At 44.7% G+C, this 22,616-nt stretch overlaps 1 protein-coding gene across 1 annotated transcript in view; it reads right to left on the reverse strand.

Annotated features, from left to right (window-relative positions):
• Nucleotides 1–17,208: 17,208 nt before the first annotated feature.
• RAB10 (RAB10, member RAS oncogene family) overlaps nt 17,209–22,616 on the reverse strand; it is a 46,785-nt gene continuing 41,377 nt past the window's right edge. Inside the window, exons 5-6 of the mRNA XM_080928609.1 lie at nt 22,297–22,398; nt 17,209–19,582 (exon numbers count right to left, since the gene is read on the reverse strand). Of these exons, the coding sequence (XP_080784735.1) occupies nt 19,499–19,582; nt 22,297–22,398 (186 nt within the window). The 3' untranslated portion in view covers nt 17,209–19,498. The remainder of the gene's footprint in view (nt 19,583–22,296; nt 22,399–22,616) is intronic.

Here is a 22,616-nt window from a genome sequence, read left to right on the forward strand (position 1 = left end):
GGCATGGGCGCTCCCCGGGGTCCGCCGTCCCGGGACCCCGACGGCCAGTCCCGCGCAGCTCGGGCTGCGCGCCCGCCGCCTCCTCCTGGGCAGTAGCTGCGCTCCCCGCCAGGCAGCCCAGCCGAGCCTCGAGAGTCACGTGCCCAGCCTCCTCCCACGGGGCGCCGGCCCCCACCCCCATCCCCGCCCCGCGCCCCGCCCGCTGGGCCCGCGTCCCCAGAGCGCCCAGGTGACGGCCGGCGACGCGGAGCTTGGGGCAGAGATTGGTAGGGGAAAGGAGAATGGGGTTCGATGGGGCTCTGGCCCAGTGTCCTAGGTTAGCCCCCTCGTGCCAGTGCCTCGCGGAGTCCGGACGCAAGGCTGCTGCGTTGCTCACATCCGCTACTCTGAGCAGGAGGCTGCTCTGTGCGGAGATGCTCAGACTGGGGAGGAGCAAAGAGGGCGGGTGGCAATTGGAGTTTGAATCTAAGTTGTCCTGGAATCCTGTAAGAGCGCTTTCTGACCGCCCCCTCCTCCCGCTCCCCCACTCCCACTCCCATCCCCACTCCACCTCTCTCTCTCTCTCTCTCTCTCACACACACACATACACACACACACACACACACACACACACACACACACACACACACACACACACACACACTTTTAAATTGGCTTTTTCTTTTCTGTTCTCTCCATTAACTTTCATCCCCTCCTGACTGAAGCTCTGGAGTTCTTTAGAGGAGAAACCTTTCCCCAAGCTTTGCTGGCCTTGGTCTCACACCCGGCTGGAAGCTCACTTGCTTCAGTGTGTCTGCGGCGCCCTCTGCAGGTGCAGGCCGGTCGTGGCTGAGTGCCCTCCGAGATGGACCTCGGTCCCAACTAGTCTGGTCCTTAAAAGCCATGAACTTATTTAGTCTTGGCCTTCAGGCCCTCAGGAGACTTCCACACGAGTGCACACAAAGCCTTTCATCTGATTCGCCTGAACCCCAAAGGACATGGCAGCAGAACCTTTTCTGGTTTTGTCTGTTCAAGACTAGGGTCTCTCTGTGTGTAGTCTAAGATGGCCTCACTTTCCCACCCTCCTGCCTTAACCTCCTGGAGTACTAGGCCAGGCTTGAGCCACGGTGTCAAAAGCGTTTTTCCTTTGGTTTTTCCATGTCCAGGGCTGGCCACATGCCCTGCAAGTGCTCTACCATTGAGGTGTCCCCAGCCCTTCCCTCACTTTTGGTCTTCAGACAAGGCTCAAGAAGTTGCCCAGGTTGATCTCGAACTTCCTCTCTAGTATAGCCAAGCCCTTGAGTTTCCAATCCTTCTGCCTCAGTGCCCCAAGCAGCTGGGATCAAAGGCTTCTGAGACCACACACTGTAAAGAAGTGAACCCTGTCAACAGCTTCCTGTGCGGATCTTGCTGCAGTCACCACCTTTACTGGCAGCCTTTTGGGAAAGCCTTCTGCCCATTAAGCCAGTTGAAAGCACCCTCCCAGCACCCACTTCCCAGGAAACACCAAATGGGCACACGGAACACCTCCAGACCCTCTTCAAGAGCAACAAGTGCTCTTAACTGCTAAGCCGTCTCTCCAGACCCAATTAATGTAATTTTTAAAACTAAAACATCTGTTAAATATTCTTTACTGAAAGTATTTAGTGAAGGTGGGGGTGAGGGAGAAATGAAGGATGGGGCTGTGAAAGAGAAAGAGTGAATGAAACTTCACTTTTCCACCTGGTAGGTGAGAGGGTCTCTGTTGAATAGTGTGAGCACATGTTGTGTAATAGTTTCCTCTGGAGTAGAAGCATTCTATCCTGCAGGGAAGCTTCTTAAGAAAGAAGGTAAACTAAAGAAGCCCCAGGAAGTCCCTGAAACTGATCAGATTCAATTAGGCCCAGCTCCAAAGCCAAGCAATGAAAAAGACTCTGAGACCAGATCAGCTACCTCAAAGAAGCAGAAGGCAACTGAGCTGCCTTGAAGAGGTTTAGACCAACTGAGCCACCTTGGAGGGACACTCTCCAACCTGTTGAGCTGACCATAGGCTGTGCAGTGTGTTCCAGATTCCCAGATTTGTGAGCTGTCACCCATGGTGCGGTGGCCTTTGGTGATACAGCTGTCTTTGAATCACTTCTGCTCCATATTCCTTGCCCACATTCCCAAGAAACCTCTTGGTTCACCAAACTTAACTTTGGTGGTATCTGTAGTTTGGCCTGCCATGGACTGCCTGAGGTGAGTAAAGAAATATGTGTGTCTCCCCAGGAAAAGTTTTGTCCCACAACACAATATGACAGTTTATAGAGTAAAGGTCAGGGCAGCAAGCATAACCCAGACTCTGGACAGCAGGTATGTATAAAGTCATAAAGTCTCCTGACTGCCAAACCCTGGATGTAGGCATCACATCTGTGACAATATTCTCATACATGTTCCTCTCTGTGCAGAGTGCTCAGAAAATTCCTACTGTACATTTTATTTTCCAGCCTGTGGCCTGCCATCAGTCATGGCTCCAGTAGTCCTTTTGAGTAGGAAAAATCATTTGGAATTCACACTCTGGGCCCAGGAAGGCTCATTGCTATACACCATTCAGATACGGCACTGTGTAGCCCAGGCTGACCACTCAGCTACAACACTATGTAGCCCAGGCTGACCAGGAACTTGCTAAGTAGCTGAGGATTACCTTGGATTTTTGAGGAAGGGTCTCACATAGCCCAAGATGTAGCAAGAATTGCCTCAAATTCCTGATCCTCCTGCCTCCATCTCTTTAGTGTGTAGACTGTAAGTGTGCAATGCCAGGACTAGTTTTATGTGGTGTGGGGCACTGGACCCAAGTCTTTGCAGTTACTAAGCACTATTCTCATCCCTACAATCAGGTTTTAAGAAATAAAGGGACTGGAGCAGTGTCTCAGCAATCAGGAGCACTGGCTGCTCTTCCTAGAGGTTCTGAGTTCAATTCCCAGCAACCACATAGTGACTCACAACCATCTGTAATGGGATCTGATGCCCTCTTCTGGTGTGTCTGAAGACAAGGACAGTGTTAAATACATGAATATTTTTAAAAGAAAAAAGAAAGGAAGGGAGTGCACACCTCAATCTCAGCACTCAGAAAGCAGAGGCCAGCAGGTCTCTATGTGTGTTTGGGGCCAGCCTGGTCTATGTAGTTCTGGAAAAAGCCAGAAAGACCCCGTTCAAAAAGAAAGAAAGAAAGAAAAAGAGAGAGAGAGAGAGAGAGAGAGAGAGAGAGAGAGAGAGAGAGAGAGAGAGAGAGAGAGAGAGAGAGAGAAAGAAGGAAAGAAAGAGGAGCTGGAGAAATGGCTCAGCGGTTAAGAGCACTGACTGCTCTTCTAGAAGTCCTGAGTTCAATTCCCAGCAACCACATGGTGTCTCACAACCATCTGTAATGAGATCTGATGCCCTCTTCTGGTGTGTCTGAAGACAGTGACAGTATACTCATATAACTTTAAATAAATATTTAAAAAGAAAGAAAAAAAGAGAAAAACAAATACATCAGAATGAAGGAAATGTTTGAGTCATAAGAAATCCTTATCTATAGATTCTAACTAACAAATAAAAACAATCATGAAATACTCATTTCAGGAAGCCAGACAAAAGTTTTGGTCAATAGAGCTGAATAAATCAGTCATCTGCATACCTGGTCTAATTGAGTTATTTGTCATTTGGGAATTTTTAGGGGGAGGCAGGGGTTCTGAGACAGAGACTTGCTATGTACTCCAGACTGACCTCAAGCTCATGATCCTCCTGCCTCAGTCAGTACCCTGGGACTAAAGCCATACACCAGTACAGATTCTGAGCTATGATTTTCTCTCAATATATCTGGCTTGTAAAGAAAGATTTGTTTATTTTATTTATATGAATATACTGTAGCTGTCTTCAGATGCACCAGAAGAGGGCATCAAATCCCACTATAGATGACTGTGAGCCACAATGTGGTTGCTGGGAATTGAACTCAGGACCTCTGGAAGAGAAGTTACCATTGGTCAGCAGTATAATTTTCAGACAGAGGAGAGGAAGTGGGTAGGGAAGGGGGTAGAAACTTTGGCAGTGAGGTTGTTGACAATTTGCATTCTCCTTGGAATTCAGTACAGGGAGGGGTAGGGGAGCTGTTCCTAAAGCAGTCATTTTTGTTTTGTCTTAACTCAGCTTGATCAGTATAGCTTGACCTGTCCACTAAAACTTTGTTTTTACATTTTCAGAACCTTGTTCATATGCTTCAAAACTTTGAAGGGTTTTGCCTTGTTTTGTTTCTCAGAATTGGGTGATTAGAGCATGAGCTAATTATGACATGTGCCAGGACCCTATCTAGGGCTTTCTAGAGGCCAGGTGGCTATCAGTCAGTATATTCTGTGTATTTTCTGAGACTTGCTCTGGCCCATTGTTTATATTTGTCAGACACAGGCAGGATCTCATAGCCTTGGGATGACTGGAAAGTCTCTGAGTCTGACTTTAACCATTTCTGTATCTTTAGGATCTCACATTCTAAGAATGGGATGTTTTAAAAAGTCTCAGAGCCCCCAAAAACCTTGTTTTGTTTTGTTTTGTTTTGTTTTTAACATCACCAGAACCAGAGAATCCTTCATCAGTCACCTTCGTAGTGACTGAACAGCTGGGAGGAATGTCCTTGGTTAAGCTGTCCTTGCTTCATACTCACAGTTCTAGCCTCATGAGTATGCCAGACCTCAGCTCAGAACCTCTGTGTTGTTATACACATGTGATGGTATACACATGTGATGGTATACACATGGGATGGTATACACATGGGATGGTATACACATGAGATGGTATACACATGGCATGTTATACACATGTGATGGTATACACATGGGATGGTATACACATGGGATGGTATACACATGGGTTGGTATACACATGAGATGGTATACACATGAGTTGGTATACACATGAGATGGTATACACATGGGATGGTATACACATGGGATGGTATACACATGGGATGGTATACACATGGGACGGTATACACATGGGATGGTATACACATGGGATGGTATACACATGGCATGTTATACACATGTGATGGTATACACATGGGATGGTATACACATAGGATGGTATACACAGAGATGCTATACACATGGGATGGTATACACATAGGATGGTATACACATGGGATGGTATACACATGGGATGGTATACACATGGGATGTTATACACATGGGATGGTATACACATGGGATGGTATACACATGAGATGGTATACACATGGGATGGTATACACATGGGATGTTATACACATGGGATGGTATATACATGGGATAGTATATACATGGGATGGTATACACATGGGATGGTATACACATGGGATGGTATATACATGGGATGGTATATACATGGGATGGTATACACATGGGATGGTATACACATGGGATGGTATACACATGGGATGGTATACACATGGGATGGTATATACATGGGATGGTATATACATGGGACGGTATATACATGGGATGGTATACACATGGGATGGTATACACATGGGATGGTATATACATGTGATGTCAGCAGAGGTAGAGGCAGACCAATCAAGAAGTCAAGGCTAGCCTGGTCCACACTGAGACCTTGTTTCTAACAAACAAAAACAGTCAGGAGGTTATAGACCCCAGGGGACCTGCTGTGGATTTGGTCTAATGCTTGCATTATGTTATTTGGGTTCCCAAAACTGCACAAGAATCCATATGCAAGATGAAGAGGGTCCCTGCTGCCAGTTGCTTATGATTGGTAAATAAAGTTTCCAGTGGCCAATGGCTGGGCAGGGAGTGTTTTGGAAGCTATGTTTCTGTGCTTTCTATATATTCAGGAATATTTAATTCATATCTCTGATGGGTTTAAAGACTAGTTCTCATCTAATAAACAAACTTAAGTTATTTAACACTGAAGAAGATGATGTAGATTTAAAAGGATAGTTTTCAGATGATAATACAAGTTAAAATCAAAACATAAATCAGGTATAGAATTGTAAGTTCCTTAAGTTAGGACGGGTGTTAGAATAATGTACCTGAATTGACAAAATTGATAGACTGGACGTTATCGGTGCATATTATCCCTTACAGGTTACATAACCATTACAACTAAGCTCGTTGTGTCTGAGAAAAGGGGCGTTTTTAATGGCCAAAAAGGGGGAAATGTGGACGTGATCTAACACTTACATCATGTTATTTGGGTTCCCAAACTTGCACATAGGTAAGATGCTGAAGGTCCCTGCCCCCAGTTAGTTGTGACTAGTAACTAAAGTTGCCGGCGGCCAATGGCTGTGCAGGGAGACAGAGGCGGGACTTTAGGATCACAGGCAAGGAGACTGAGAGAAGAAAAGATAGCCTGCGAAAGAGCAAATTCAGGCTTGAGAGCTGCAGGAGAGGAGGGCGAGGGAGGGAGGGTTAGGGACGGAGGGAGGGAGAGAGAGGGGGAACCAATCATGTAATAGCCGGGGAAGAGTGTCCTCCCAAACTGGGTCTAGAGTAGCAAAGATGAAATATAGATTTTAGTAAGTAACAACTCAGGAGGACCGGAAGGGAGGCGTTAGCACCGTGGAAGTTTAGGAGGGGCTGATTAAGGCATATTAAATAAAGGGCTGCATGTGTGGGTCTTTCATTCGGGAGTCCAGACCATTGGAGCAGGTAGAGAGGAATGTGGGCCACCACCTACTGCAACAGAACCTACTCATGATGTTTTGTTAACCAGACAAGCTGTCAGACGGCCTTCACAACACTCACCTCTATACCCCTGGGTTAGTGCCGCTCTCAACTGTGATTGGAGAAGCCCCCCCCCCCTTTTTTTTTGCAGTGGATAACAATGCAGACTCAGGACAGGCAGAGGGCTGAGAATAAGTGACTGTTGCGTGTCCTGTCACAATGGGACATTTACACCAACATCCCACTCCTCTCCGAGCTCAGGAAGATGGGACCAGAATGTGTGAGCCAGAGGACGTGCTGCGCAACGCTGCCTTCTGGGCATGGCAAGGCTGCTGTACCCACGAACTCACGGCAGCTCTTGTCGCCTGTACATCCCGGTGTGTCTGGAAGAGGGGCTCATGAAGCTCCGTTCCCAACCAAGAAGCTAAGAAGCTACTGGCAGTTGATGCTTACTAGGAATGGAGATCTTAGATAATGCTCTAACGAGAAGTAAATAGCACCCCCCCAAAAAAAATGGGGGCAGAGGAAAGTAAGAGGTTATAAATGTGTTCTCACACTACAGGGGTGTGTGTGTTTAAATATGGAACCCCACGCTGATCAAGATGTGTGGCTTGCCTTCTATTCTAGGTTGCTTTCTGTTACAGGGATAAAACACAAACCAGAAACTGCCAGGAGAGGAAGGGGCTTATTTCAGTTTACAAGTTATGGTCCTTCATTGAGGGAGGTCCAGGCAGGAGCCAAAGGCAGGAACCTGGAGGCAGGAATTGAAGCAGGAACCACAGGGGAGTGCTTTGTACTCAGTTGCTTCCCATGGATTGTTCAAAATGATTTCTTATATGTTCCAGCCTGGCCAGCACGAAGTCAAACAGTCCTCTGAGGGGGCAGTGAGGATGATTATAGGAAAGATAGAGAAAAAGATGCAAGAGACACATATGGGAGGGCTGCAGGTCTACACCACACCAGCCCCGGGTGTATTTATCATGGCCTTCTTGTACTACAGTACCATGGAAGCAAAACTACAAGCTAACAGAGACAATTTGTTAAAATATACACATTTGTTCTCTTCAAAAAATTCCATGTTCTTTCCACCAAGCTCAATAGAATCTTCAGCCACTCACTTTGACTCTGCCTGGCAGGCAGACTCTCTCTCTCTCTCTCTCTCTCTCTCTCTCTCTCTCTCTCTCTCTCTCTCTCCCTCCCCCCTCTCCTTTCCTTTCTATTTCCAGTTACTCATTTTTTGGTCTGTTTCAAGACAGACCTTCTCTGTGTAATCCTGGCTGTGCTGGAACTCACTCTGTAGACCAGGTTGGCCTTGAACTCAGAGATCAGCCTGCCTCTGCTTTCTGAGTGCTGGGATTAAAGGTATACACCACCATGCCCAGCCCTAGTTACTCAAATTTTAACCTTTGAATTTGTCTCTGTTCTTTCTCTTTTAAAATCACATGTACGTATTTATTGTGTCTACATGTATGAGTACAGATATCATGGCTTATGTGTGTAGAATCTCCTTTCCAGTAGGGAATATCTTGTGTATTGTATGGATGCATCATCTGTCAATTAAAATAACCCATGGCCAATAGGAAAGGGTAGAAGAGAAGGTGGGACGTCCAGGAGGCAGAATGAATTCTGGGAGAGAGCCAGGCATGGGTGATTTGCCCAAGACATGAGCCTGCCTCTCGGTACCTGGGCACTGGTAACCAGCCATGTGGCAGGGTGTAGGTCAAAATAGTTGGGTAATTTTAAGTTATGCTCTAGCCAGAGAAGAGCCTAGCTATACGGCCAAGGTCTTTGTAAATATATTTTGAGTGAGTCGGAGTCTTATTTCTGTGAGTATGGAGCTGGAAGAACTGGGCATAACTTCGACATTTTCCACGATGTGACTCCCAGGAATCGAATTCAGGTTGTCAGGCTTGGTGCAGATGTCTTCATTCATAGCACCTTGCCCGTTTTTGGTTTTGTTTTTTTGTATTTCTATACTACCCACACCTTAAGTTAGTTTCCTTCTGCTGGTTATTACACTCTTGCCTTAGCGTGACCGAACTGACTAGGATAGAGGTGGCGGTGGTGCATGCCCAGGGTGGTACACACCCCTTAAATCCTCAAGGAGTTTAAGGCCATTGGGAGATGGAACTGCAATTCCCAAAATGGTCACCAGGTGGCAGTGACTCCATACTCCATAGTTAATTTATAGTCTCCCCCCCACCGCCCACAAAACACACACACACACACACACACACACACACACACACACACACATACACAGAGAGAGAGAGAGACGGGGGGGGAGGGGGGAGAGGGAGAAGCTCCTGCTAATTCAGAAGAGTTGAGAATTTTATGAATCTTGTTTGTCAGAGAAGCCTCAGAACTGAATACTAGATTTGAGTCTGGAGATACTTTCTAGCCCACCCTTTATCTTGAGTGTATATTGAGTATACATAAGCAAACAATGCCCAGGTCAGAGGACAAACCAGGAGTCGGTTATTTCCCTCCAGCCGGTGAGTTCCAGGGATCAAACATGGATCATAAGGCTTGGCAACAAGTGTTGCTACCTGCTGAGCAGTCTCAGTGGCCCCATTAGAGATGAGGAATTTAAGATCTATGGGAGTCAATTTATCCAGTGGCTGGCAGTATAGTTAGTTTGACTGGTCAGCGGCTTAGAGTTATAACTGAAATTGCTTTTTAAGAGAAATTCAAGCTGGGTGCAGCAGCTCTCTTAGTCTCGGCTATCTGGGAGGCTGAGGATTACTGGAGAGTCTGAGGCCAACCTGGGCAGCACAGAAAGACTTTATCTCAAAGCAAAACATTAAAAGTAAAGCCAGGCATGAGTTGGAGGAGGAACAAGAATTCAAGGTCACCCTTGGCTACTCGGAGAGCTCAAGGCCAGCCTGGGCTACACAAGACGCTATCTCAAAGAACAATATAAGCTGTGCAGGGTTTTATTGTCAAATTGACACTAACCTAGAGCTATCTGGAAAGTGTCTTAATGAGGAATGTTTGTGATTGCTGTCTTGAGTATGGATGGATGTGGGTGGACCTGGGTAACACCATTCCCTAGGCAGGGGTCCTGAACCACAGACAGAAGAAAGCAGAGAGCAGGCAGCATGGCTATACTCGTTTCCTTTGCCCGTGACTATGAACATGATGTGACTAGTTGCTTTCATTTCTGCCTTGACTTCTCGGTGACTGGCTGCAATCAGGAATTATAAGCAGTCTGTGAAAGACACAAATCTTACAAAGGACAGTTGCTCAAACCAAGGCTGCCAGAGGACAAATAGGCCAAACACACTTTCCTCAGTGGAAGGCAGAAGGGAAAGCCAGGCTCCCTGTTCTCTGATGGTAGGGAATGTGGGCTGCCATGGAGAAACTGCATAACGTAATACATGTCATGTTCACTTGGGCTGTTTAAATGTGGGTTCTAGTTGTACTGAGAGTCTGTGGTTCACCACTGCACCTCACTTTTGGAAGGGGGGGAAGATAATAAGATTAATCACCTGTACTATATCCCTAGCCCCAGGTTGTGTTTTTCTTTTCCCCTCCCTGTTATCCTGCCTTTCTTCCTTTTTCCTTTTTATTGAAGAAACAGAATTCTCTAGAATGGGAGAACTCCTAGGAGGTCCCAAGACAGGTAAGTTGAAGAATACACTTAACAATAAGGGTGTAATTGCTGACTCATGAATTTGGCTGCCTAGGGGAATCACAAAGAACGTTACCCAGCATCCTGCTTCAAACGTGTTGGGTACAACCTTGGTATGGTTTGTGCACGTGCTATGTATGTGCATGCGAATTTGTTGTGTGGCTGGTCTTGAGACTCTCACAGGGCCCAGGCTGTCCTTGAACTGTCCTTGCTAAGGATGATCTTGATGAGGGAGTGATTATACTACTCACCATCACGACTTGGTTTCTGGGTATTGAGTCCAGGACCTTAAGCATGTTGGGCCACACTGGGCAGGCACTCTAAGCTTTGGCTGTTTCACCTGCCAAAGATGGGCTTTACATTGATTTATTTACTAGGGAGTGTCTTAGTTACTTCTCTTGCTATAATAAAACACCACAACCAAGGCAATTTATAAAGAAAGTGTTTAATCTGGGACTTACATTCTCAGAGTGAGAGTTCATGAATCATGCAGGGGAGCGTGACAGGCAGGCCCTGAGCAGCAGATGAGAGCTTCCATTTCAATCCACAAGCACGAGGTAGAAAGTTAACTGGGATCGTAAGGGGTCTGAAACCTCAAAGGACGCCCCAGTAACACATCTCCTTCTCTAAGGTCACACCTCATAGCCCTTCCCCAAAAATTCTAACTTGGGACCAAATAATCAAGTATATAAACCTACAGGGCCATCCCCATTCAAACCAGCATGGGAATGAGTGACACGCATCCCTGCCCGTGTGTGGAGGTCAGAGGACTGCTTTCAGGAGGCAGCTGTCTTGTCATAAATGATCCAAGGATCGAACAAGTCACTAGACTTGTGCACCCAGCTCAACCATTTCACTGCCCCCCAGGGGTGGATTTTTAAGTGTCCAGCTGACTAATATGCAACTAGGTCTGAGCAGTGCCAGCTCAGGTCACTTGTCACTCTGTCCACTCTATCACCAGCCCACATTTCATTACTTGGAAGTCACGAATCACTCTTTCCTATTACCCAGGCACCTAGGCACCTAATTTGGGTTTCATCAACTAACATAGCCATGGGACTCTGAACCAGAACCCACAGCAAGGAAGAAATGTAGTCCACACAGCCTGCACCCTATCTGGTAGCAGCCACATAGCTCCCAGAGAGGCCGTAGCAATCCTTGAGGCCTGGTATCTGTGGCCATCAGTAGTGACAATGCACCAAAGCAGACCAGTGTCTATGTCCCTAGAGGTTAAGTTTCTCATGTAACCCCCACCCCCAACACACACAGCCCTTTATGATGACTGGGTAGTTTTGTTTGAAACAGTCTCTGAAGCTTTGGCTTGACAAGAACTCACTGTGGACCAGGTTGGTCTCCAAATGTATAACAACTCATATAAAACGAACGTGTAAACTAGATGGGGCAGCGCATCTGCGGTCCCAGCACTGAGCCAGCGTGGGATAGTATCAAGACCCTGACTTTGGAAGAACTAGGAAGAATAGACAACAAGTTGTTACAAGGCGGCAACATCTATGCCAAACAGAATCCGGCTGTTCTAGAGACCCACACCCACTTGCCAACAGTCAACAGCCCCATCCTCACTTTTGGGGTAGTTATTTACTGAGTTTTCTAAACACAGCACATTTCATTTGCTTACCTTTCTCTCCTCATTGCAACCAGTCATTGGAGAGGCTTGGTCAGAATCCTCAAATTTCCTGTTCTGTGGCATTTGGAACCAGACGACACATTTGACCTTTCCAGGCCTGGCCTCAGAAGTATCTACTGGACTGATGAGGTGGCTCAGTGGGTAAAGAAACTTCTCCACCCAGCCTGATGAACCTGAGTTTGATCCCCAGAACCTACACCTGCAAGTTGTCCTCTGACCTCCACATCATGTGAGCATGCACGCACACGTGCGCACACACACACAAATATGACAAAATACATATATATTTAAAGTATTTATTAGCATGTATACATACAAATAAATGTCATAACAAATTTTTAAAAAGAAGTGTTTATTTCTTTTAAAGAAATAAAAAAAAGAAGTGGGGCTGGGGAAGTAGTTCAGTTGGTAAAGTGCTTGCCTAGCTTGCATGAAATGAAAACCGAAAACAAAACATTGACACCAGTACTATATTGCACAAACAAAAACAGAGATGGAAGAGATGGCTTGGGAGGTAAGAACACTTGTTCTTGCGGAGGACCTGAGTTCAGTTCCCAGCACCCAAGTGGCACCTCACAGCCTCCTGTTACTGTGCAACTAACTCCAGGTCAGATGCAGTCCTGTGGTCTCCACAGGTATCCACACGCATGTGCACACATAGATTCATACAGCTTCTGCTGTAGTACCTCCCTCCCACTTTTGACAGCCAGTGGGAAGTCTGTTTCGACAGCTTTTGTCCTAAGCCTCAACTTGTGTGCACACGTTCAGCCAATCAGAAGCCAGCTTGTCTCAATAAATTAGACCCTCTCCAGAGCTTGTAGCAAAAGGCCTGAGAGGCCCCAGGTTACTGGCAGGAAGTTCTTGGGAAACAGATGTAAACTCCCATGCTTGAAGCTCCTGCCCCAATAGGGAGCTCTCTCCAGGGACCTCACTACTGGAAATACTATCTGCAGGCAGACGGACTCGCTCCTGCCTAACCTATGTGAGACCTGCTTCTTGCTCTGCAAGCCTGTCTCAGGGGCTCCCACCCCCAAGCCCACTGAAAGCCTTTGGGCTGTAACCAACCACTTAACTGGCACTTCGAAGTGTGTGAGAAAACAAGAGGGCAGAGACACCTGCAATTCTTAGGCACCTCAAAGCCTGCTGGACTTTCAGATGAAACACCTCTCAAGTGGCATCCTTTGGCTGCTGAAGACCTGGCATACCAAAGGTTACCAATCCAGTCTTAGAAGGGTCAGTTCTTCCTTCCCACTGCATGCATCCCAGGGATCAGACACCTTCACCCTCTGAGCCATCTCACCAGTCCTCAAATGCTTACGTGACCCATGGGGCCTGTGGGGCTTGCCATTATGGTTGCTGAGATTGTTTTATTTTGTGGGATGGGGTTGTACAATGTGAAACACTGCCACATGTTCCCACTTTACATATGCTAGAGACTGAACCCACAGAATTATCTCAAGTGCTCTTTATATTTCGAGCTTGGTTAAGTGTTAAACTTGAGAGTAGGAATTCAAGGTGTGGTAGCCTGGGCGAGAATGGTCCCCATAGGCTCATATGTTTGAATACCTGGTTCACAGTTAGTGGAACTGTTTGGGAAGGATTAGAAAGTGTGGCTTTGTCAAAGGAGATGTCAATGAGGATGGGCTTTAAAATTTCAAAAGCCCTTGCCAGGCCCAGTGGCTTACAGATCAGGTGTGAGTTCCCAGTAACTGCTCAAACCCCCAGTTGGATGCTTTTTAATTTGTCTGGGTCGTAAGTGTCTCCTCACAACAATAGAACAGTAACTATCACTGAAGGAGGGAGTTCTGACCTAATGTTCGGAGACTCAAAGTTGATTGATCAGACACAACAGTCAGGCATGTTAGTATATGCTTATAACCCTGACACTCAGGAAGCAGAAAGCCACAAGTCCAAGGCCAGCCTGAGCTACATCAGGGCTACCAGGCCTGAAAAACTGTCTCAAAAGACCCACATACCTTTCCACATGAACATTTTATGGTTTAAGTCAGAAGTAAGTCCTATCTAAGGTACTCCTTAAAGTAGCTCTTACTGAATGAATATTCATTTCCTGAGTGCTCTTTAGGTACCTCTGAGAGGTGGGAGTATAACTGAGCTTGTGCTTAGGTGGATAAATATGTTTTCCCCATACAGGAGACTCTCCTGCAAGACACATTCCCTACTTGGTTACCAGACCACAGTTCCACTGCAACTTAGCCTTCCATTTTCCAGGCCCAGCCAGATATGGTGGCACATACCTTTAGTCCTAGCATTCAGGAGACAGAGCCAGGCGGATCTCTGCACATTTCAAGCCAGCCAGTACTACACTGTGAGACTGTTTTTGAAAAATAAATAAGGAAGCTAGAGAGATGGCTCCGTAGTTAAGAGTACTGTCTGTTCTTCCAGAGGACCTGGGTTTAATTCCCATTACCCACATAGTGATGAATTACCATCTGAAAACTCTAGTCCCAGGTATTCCAATGCCTCCTTCTGGCCCCTCCCATGGGCACTGCACATACATGGTGCACAGATTTTACATACAGGCAAAACATCCATACACATTAAAACAAACAAAAACCTCAAAAAACCCCAAGGCCCAGGTTATTTGTGGTTCACAATGTGACACAAGATTTCAAAGGTACACTTCAGAGCCTTTTAAGAGGCACAGATAGGATGATGCCTCTTAGTGCTGTCATCTTAAAGCAACATCAGCTCTGCTACCTGTGTATCTATGTCTGATGTGGATGGGTGATCTTTATTTAACACTAAACTCCTGTAGTCACTAGAGGGATGCTGGTTAGCTGTTGGGAGGCTTGCCTTGTGTGCGTGCGTGCGTGCGTGCATCTCCACCACTGCAGAAATGAACACTGTGTTGCACACCTATAATCACGGTACTTAGGAGGCAGAAGAGTTCAAGATCATTCACGGCTACCTAGTAAGTTCAAGGCCATAGTGGGCTATGTGAAACCTAACACCATCTTACTGGAGTGTTTAATCAAACTGACCACTCTATTTTCTAATGAGATCTAATGAGCATACCAATTTTTCCATGAAGCAATTCTATCTATAGCAAGTCAGATCATCCTAATGCTATAAACGTCACCATTTCAGGGCCTTATAGAAATGTCACTGCTATACTCATCCCTGTCTCACAGGTATCCAATGAAGAATGCACAAGCAATGGAGACAGTATCACTTGGTATCCCCAAGCCCTTAATGTGGGAGCCCTTGGGTTTCACACTGCTTCCCTTCCACAGTTAACTGCTTTTATAAATTACAAGCTGCAGAAAGCATGGCCTACCTATGGATCTTGGCTAGAAACCTCATCTCAAACTGGTCCTCAAGCAAAGTATGCTCTTGCCTGCATCCCTCTACAAGTCACACTGGACTACAGTCAGTCAGTTACAAATGCCCCGAGTCCACCCACAAAGCTGGCACAAGCCACATCTCTGCAGCTTTGGAGCCATTCTTACTACCACTGTCCACTAGCAGTTTTCTGGGAGTGACTAAAAGACCTGAAAAACCACAGCTTAGCTTTCTGCCAAAAGATGACTTAAGATGAACAACAATAATGCAATAAAACTAGGTGACAGGCACTGGAGGTTCTACACTAAGTATCATAAGACCTTCCTCTGCTTCACCTATCCGGCAGCCTTTGCCACCATCTTGAGCAGGCTCCACTCAATTCTAACTGATCTATGAAATCCAAACTCCTTATCCAAACCACAGAGATAGTTGGGGTTTTTTGTTCTTTTTGTTTGTTTGTTTTTTGTTAATTGTGGGAGTCTTTGGGAGGCAGGTGGAGTGAAAGAGTTGTTTGAAGTCAGACCCAGGCTAGCCTCCTGCCTCAGCATCACAGCACCTGGGATTACATGTGTGAGCCACCACGCCAGGCCTAGACATGCTTTCCCGGCTGCTCTCACCACTGTAATTCCCCACTGCCTATCAGTCCACCTAGTCGGTCTTCTCATAAAAGCCAAGATCATCTTTTTCAAAGCCCGTCTCTCTGCAACCATCTGCCAGTCTACATATGTTGAGACCCAATGCGTGTACTTCCTGGGGAAACTCCCTATGTACTCGGTACTCACCTACAGCATAGCTACCTGGCTCTTCTTGCATTAACTCCTAGTTAACAAACTTATGGAAAAAAACTAGAGACAGGGCCTCTCACATGTAGGCTTGAAACTTGTTACACAGAGCAGGCTGACCTCAAGTTCAGAGAGCCACCTGCTTCTTCTCTGCCCAAGTAGATTAAAAGCATGAGTCAATATTCAGCAATTACTTTTTAATATGTGTGTATGTGTGTGTGTGTGTGTGTGTGTGTGTGTGTGTGTGTGTGTGTATATATAAAAGATTTACTTTATGTGAGTACACTGTTTTCAGATGGACCAGAAAATGACATATGATCCCATTACAGATGGTTGTGAGCCACCATGTGGTTTCTGGGAATTGAACTCAGGACCTTTGGAAGAAGAGTCAGTGCTCTTAACCACTGAGCCATCTCTCTAGCCCCAGCAATTATTTTTTGACACTGGCAGTCCAGGCTGCCCTAAACTTCTATAAAAATGAGGCTAGCCTTTAATTCCTGATCCATCTGCCTATACCTTCCAAGTGGGTAGCTATCAGATTACTTTTGCTTCCTAAGACAGTGGGTTTATGAACAGAGAGCAGATCGTTTTTTCCTACACCAGTTTTAAAGGGACAACTACAGGCTGTCAAGCCCAGACAGTTATGTGGGTTCAGGGAGAAAAGGCAGAGCAGCACTGAAAACAGTCAGGTGACTTAGAAACATGAACCACCCCCATGATGCTCTCCAGCAGAGGTAAGCAGCTATACTCTTACTGATCAGGCCTCAACACAGGGTTAAGCACTGCTTTTTGCCAATACTTATGCAAGGCCACACCATGGCTCATGAGGCTGGAAATAATGTTTTCAAGTAAAAGGACAAGCACTGTCTAAACACCACTGCATCCAGAAATGAGAGCCCGCCTGGGTGCCCTGGGACCCTCAGTGGGTTTCTCTTGGCCTTTGGTTCACTGAACTCGTGTGAGTTAGAGAGGGCTTGGGCTGTCTTCCTGTCTGAGGACGATTCTGCTCCTGGTGGGTTCTTCCAAGTGTCCCCTATTTTCCATGTGCTGATGCTGACAATACTGTTGCCCTTCTCTCTTTACCACGCTTGGAAAGATGCCCTCCTGTATGTACTGTTGTCAGGAGTAACCCTCCATCTCCAACTCCAAAAATAAATGAAAACCAAACCACACAGTTGGAAATCAAGTTTGTTTTTATATGAACAGAAGTAGACCATCTAGAAATATTTCAGTTTATTTAAATTGTTAAGTAGAGTATGAAACCGAATTTGTAGCTAGTACCAGAGAACGGACTGAACTGTTGGTGTTTAATGAGAACAGCTTCTACACAGGATCCCAAGAGACTTACAGAAAGGGGACAAAGCCCTAAGAGTAAGCAAATAAAACTTAGGTTTCAAACAGATTATACAAAAATTGATTTATACTCCATTTCCCTTTTGTTTTTGTTTTTGATATTCAGAAAGTGCAGATTTAACAAAGGTAGCTATATCCTTTCTCTGTACAATGCCGATTATAATTATGCAAACAACAAAACTGTCAGTCTGTTAGCCGAAATCCCAGTGTGTAGCTCCAACCTGAAGTTACAGAATTAAGGGTTAAAGAAAGTTTGAAGAGGCGACCGCCACATTCCAGATAGAGGGAAGCAACACAAACAGCAAAGATCTAACAACAGTAGGTTTAACCTACAACTTTAAAAGCTTAAACATTGCATTTTTCATAGTGAAAACCAGGGATTATTTGGCAATGCTGCTTTTTACTAGTAAACAATGATAAAGTCAAGTGAGGGGGGAACCCTAAGAACCACCAGTGAGGCATATAAAATTGTCTTTAGGACACTATCTGAAAAATTCATGGGTTCTTTTAACAGATATGTCCCTATATTGTTTATGTGAGCCAAGAGGTCATTAAAATTCGTGTCACAGAATCTTCTCAATGGTAGCTGCTGTCCTAAACTCAGCCTCTGCTTGGAATGAATCATGCTATTCACAATTATTTCCACAAAGGTATCATCTTAGGATGCTAGCAGGCATAGGGAGCTTAGCCTACCCTATCCTAGTGAGAAGCAATGAAGCCAAACTAGAATGGAGAAAGGATGGGGCCAGAGAGCCAGAGATCTCAGTTTTACACGAGAAGCCTTTCGCTGTCCTTCTTCTTTTTAAAAAAAATTCATGGTAATAGAAGTTTTCTGAGAAGATGTAAAGAAAGACTTGAAATTAATACTATTATAATGTATTTCTAAATCTTACAGCACAGACAACTTAATACCGAGAGTGTTCTTCAGAGGCCAAATCTTAATACATTTGGCAAATGCTACTTAGACCCACTCCTCCTCACTCTACGGTATTTTTAAAACCAGTCTTTCCTGGGCTACCGAACTGCCAGAGGAGTTGTCATAATGGAGACTAGTCAGATTCAGGTTAAGAGGTTTATTCTAGGAAAGTGAATAGGATATATACCTAATTAGAAAGACAAACCACAACACCCTCCAAACACTAGTGCATGCAATTAACTCTTCCATCTCATAAACTCCATGGCGACAGGAAGAGGGAGGGAACAAAGGCAAACAGTGGGACAGGGTTCAGGAGAGAGTAAATGAGGGCTGACACCGATTAAATGATATCTGATATAGGCAGTCAGAATTGATCTTTCTGTTTGCTTAGCAAGGTAAAGCAGTGTTAGGTTAAGTCGACAAACCTTTTATCTTTAAGTAACTCACACCAAGAGTAGTGGGGCAAACAAAGCAGCATGCAGAAAGACGAGACGCGGGGACAGAGGGCCCACGGCCTGGTGGCGGGAACAGTTTAGATATCAAGGCCACTGGGAATGAGACTGGAAATCAATATCACTTCTGTGTTACCCTTTGTCCTCAGTTAACTACTGTGGAAGATACAGCCAAGCAAACCACAAGCATCTGAACGCGTTTATGTTGGGATGAAATGTCTCCTGCACATGCTTCCACCAAAACAAAAAAGAAAAACCAAGGAAGTTCCTTTCCACATAAGGCACAGGACAAAATTAACCCCACGTACAGATTCAAGGCGAAAATGAGTGTTTTCCTGGCTTTTGTTTCTTTGCTATCACATCTATAGATTATAGGGACTCAAGCACAATTATTCATGACAGAAAATCCCACTGTTGTACAAAATAAAATTGTTAATTCTAACTTTTATTCTTATACAATTTGCAGAATAGAGTCGAAGTGATTGCTATAGTTTAATGATGACAAGAACTGGACTATAATACAACTGAAGTGCAGTGGTGAGCTGAGCAAGTACATCTGAAAATGAAGTCACAGACATGATTATTCTATACATTTTTTTTTGTTGTTTAAAGAAAATTATAATAGTCCGCAAGCAGTCACAGATGAAGGAACAAATAAAATAGGTGGACTGAATAGTTAAGATGAGGAACAAAAATATCTGTTTAGAGTTAAAAATGGACAGAGTGTTTTATTTTGCAGCAAGAAGAGAAACGGATGGTGGATGGCAACAGATGGACAGGAGAGCGCTCAGCAGCATTTACTCTTCCAGCCCGTCACGCCTCCTCCACTGCTGATATCTACGTTTTCACTGTTGGGTTCTTTTACAGGGGTCTGCAACAACACAAGGAAGCAAGTAACCCATGAGAAAATGCTGGCACGGATGAAAACAGACTCCTCGGAAGGAGTCACAGCAATATCAGGTTACACAACAAAAGGCAATTATAGTCACATGAGGAGGTGTTCCCACACAAAGTCATAATTTGAAAACTGTTTTTTGTGGTTCTTTAGTTGGCCTCCTCTGTAAAGAGTGACAGACATCTGAAAACAATAAAGCATCTCAAACTATCTTTGCCCTGAGCTATGAGTTCTTAGGACAGAAGGTCTACTAAGCCAAGTGTGGTAACACATGCTTGTAACCCCAGAACTCAGAAGACAGAACAATAATTCTAGGTCAGCCTGGGCTACACAGCAAGACCTGTGTCTTGTTTTCTTTGAAAGGCTGGTGAGATAGTTCAGCGTGTTAACTGCCAAGCCCAGTGACTGAGCTTGAGTGCTGTGGAGCACCTGCAAAACCTGCCAAATAAGAATTTGTAAGTTATACTCACAAAAGCCATTGTTAGGTCATGTCTTACATTAGAGACTCCAAGAGCCTTTTCAGACTGGTTGTATCACTGTGCCAAAGCTTTAGAGGGCAATCTGAACCACGAGTAGATGGAAGGGGAGGGACAAAATTAGTTATCTAAGTCCTGTGGGCAAGAGACTTGGGACATACCAAAACATTAGCTGTTTTACTCTCAGGTGGTGGATTTCTCCTCTGTCATTCTACACTTGTCCACCATAATTCTGAACATGAATCTTAGAATATCACAAACAGAATTGCAAAGGCTACAGTGGCTGGCAACCTAACTTTCATGGAAACAACTTAAAAGTCCTTTGGCAGAACAAGGGAAAATATTACAATTTTTAAAATTTGCTCTGAAAACCCAGGCAGCCCTCAGAAAGCCTGGTAAACCTGAAGTGAGAATCCTGCTTAGCCTACTCTCACTGCCTCAAGACAGACCAGTCCCTGTAAATGTTAGGGAACAAGCTCAGTCTACACTAACAGGGTGAGACCCCCAATACCCACGAGCCTGCCTGATTACAGCCTTTACTCTTTAGACAGTAACAACAAAAAGCACAGCTCAAACAGGGTCCACACCACGCAAACAACAGAAACTCTTTCTCTAGGAACTTCTAGCTCCTGGGTAAGTGGGATTCAGGTTTATCACGGCCCCTCACAGTCTCTTTCTCTTACTTAACTGAGATCAGCTCAGCCAGGAAAGGGGCACTAACCCATCAGAAAAATAAACAAGAAATTCTTTAAATTTGTGATGATTATTATTTTGTTATGTTGAGACAGGGTTTCAATGTGAATGTAGGTTTGGCTGACCTGGAACTCTCACTGTGTATACCAAGTTGGCCTTTCACAGAGAACCTCATGCCTCTATCTCCCAAGTATCAGGATCAAACGCATATACCATGATGCTCAGTGGTCTCTTATGTTTAGGGACAGGATCCCGCTATTGTACACAGGCTAACCTTGGTCTCTGTATGTTGTTCTGCCTCAACCATCCCAATGCTGAATTCAAAGTGTGTGCCAATGTGCTTCACTTCAATAAGTTTTTTCCATCTTTGAAACATCAGCTTATGAAGTAGGTTTCCATGACATTTTCATGTATAAAGGGCTATAATCTCCTTTCTTTTCTGAGACAGCGTGTCTTACTGCATCCCCGGCTGGCATGGTACGGTGCTAGCTAGCACAGGCACACTAACCAAGTACTTTGGTACTGAACTGATTTCTCAGACCAATTTATACTTAAAAAGCAAAAATAGTACTTTAAAATGTTTACATAATTTAGAGATTAAAAAAAAAAAAAAAAAAAAAAAAAAACTCTTTCCAGATCATCTTTACTCTGTGTGTTACACGTTTGGTACCATGCATTTTTAAAATGAAACCACACTCTTTCACTCGATCTTTCATTTATTTTTTTTAAATTTGAGACAGGATCAATCTGCACCATCTTCCTAAGGGATGCATTGTAGACATGTATCATCATACTTAGCTCTAACATGCTTTTGTATTTACTCACACTAAATTTCCCCTGTACTAGGCAATCAATCATTCTACCAATGATCTACCCCAGTGGCTCTCAACCTTCCTAATGCTGTGACCTTTTAGTATAGTTTCTCATGCTGTGATGACTCCCAACCATAACGTCATTTTTGTTGCTTCTTCGTAACTGTGTTTTGCTGTTATAAATATAATGTAAATGTCTGATATGCAGGTTATGTGCTGTGCAACCCTGTGAAAGAGCCATTTGACCCTCCCACAGGGGTCACAACACAGAGGCTGAGAACTGATGATCCTCTGTCCCAATTTCACTTTTTTTGCAGGTTTGGTCACCAACATCACACATTCAAACATATGTGAGGAGCTGAGGTCAAGGGGTGCAGTATAAACAGACACCAGATGTGAACACCAGCAGCCACCGACTGCCTTCCTCTGGTTGCTACACATTTTCTAGCCATCTAGCTACAAGCTCCTTATTTTATTTTGAAGAATCAACTATTGATAACAGACTATCACCAAAACTGAAGATTTTCTATGTAAATACTATATTTAAGGAGACAAAGGAGGGGGTGGGGGCAATCTCAGCATCCAGAAGGCTAGGACAGGAGAATCAAGAGTTGCAGGCCAGTCAAAGGTATGTGTAAAAACAAAAAGTACTACTACCACCAACAAAAAGACAACATAATTTAGAAGTGTTGCTGCAAAAGGAACTTACCTTTCGGAGGATGTCTTCAGCTAATGTGAGAAACGCCTTTTCGATGTTTATATTTGCTTTTGCACTAGTCTCAAAAAACCTAATACCATGCTCCCTTGCAATCTAAAATAGAAGCAGAAAAAAATGTTATGCAACTGCCAAATGTGGGCAGCCAACTGTGGCGGTAACATGTTAGAGGAAAACAATTATGGTACTCCGAAAGTAGTGCTGTCAACTAGAATGTGACAGAACATTTTAAGAAGTCAAGATCTTAAAAAGATCTTAAAAAGAAAACAAACCTCTCCCTCCCTACCTCAAGAGTTCATTTGAGATATCCCACA

This window comes from Micromys minutus, assembly GCF_963924665.1.
Source record: "Micromys minutus genome assembly, chromosome: 1".
NCBI classification, from domain to species: domain Eukaryota; kingdom Metazoa; phylum Chordata; class Mammalia; order Rodentia; family Muridae; genus Micromys; species Micromys minutus.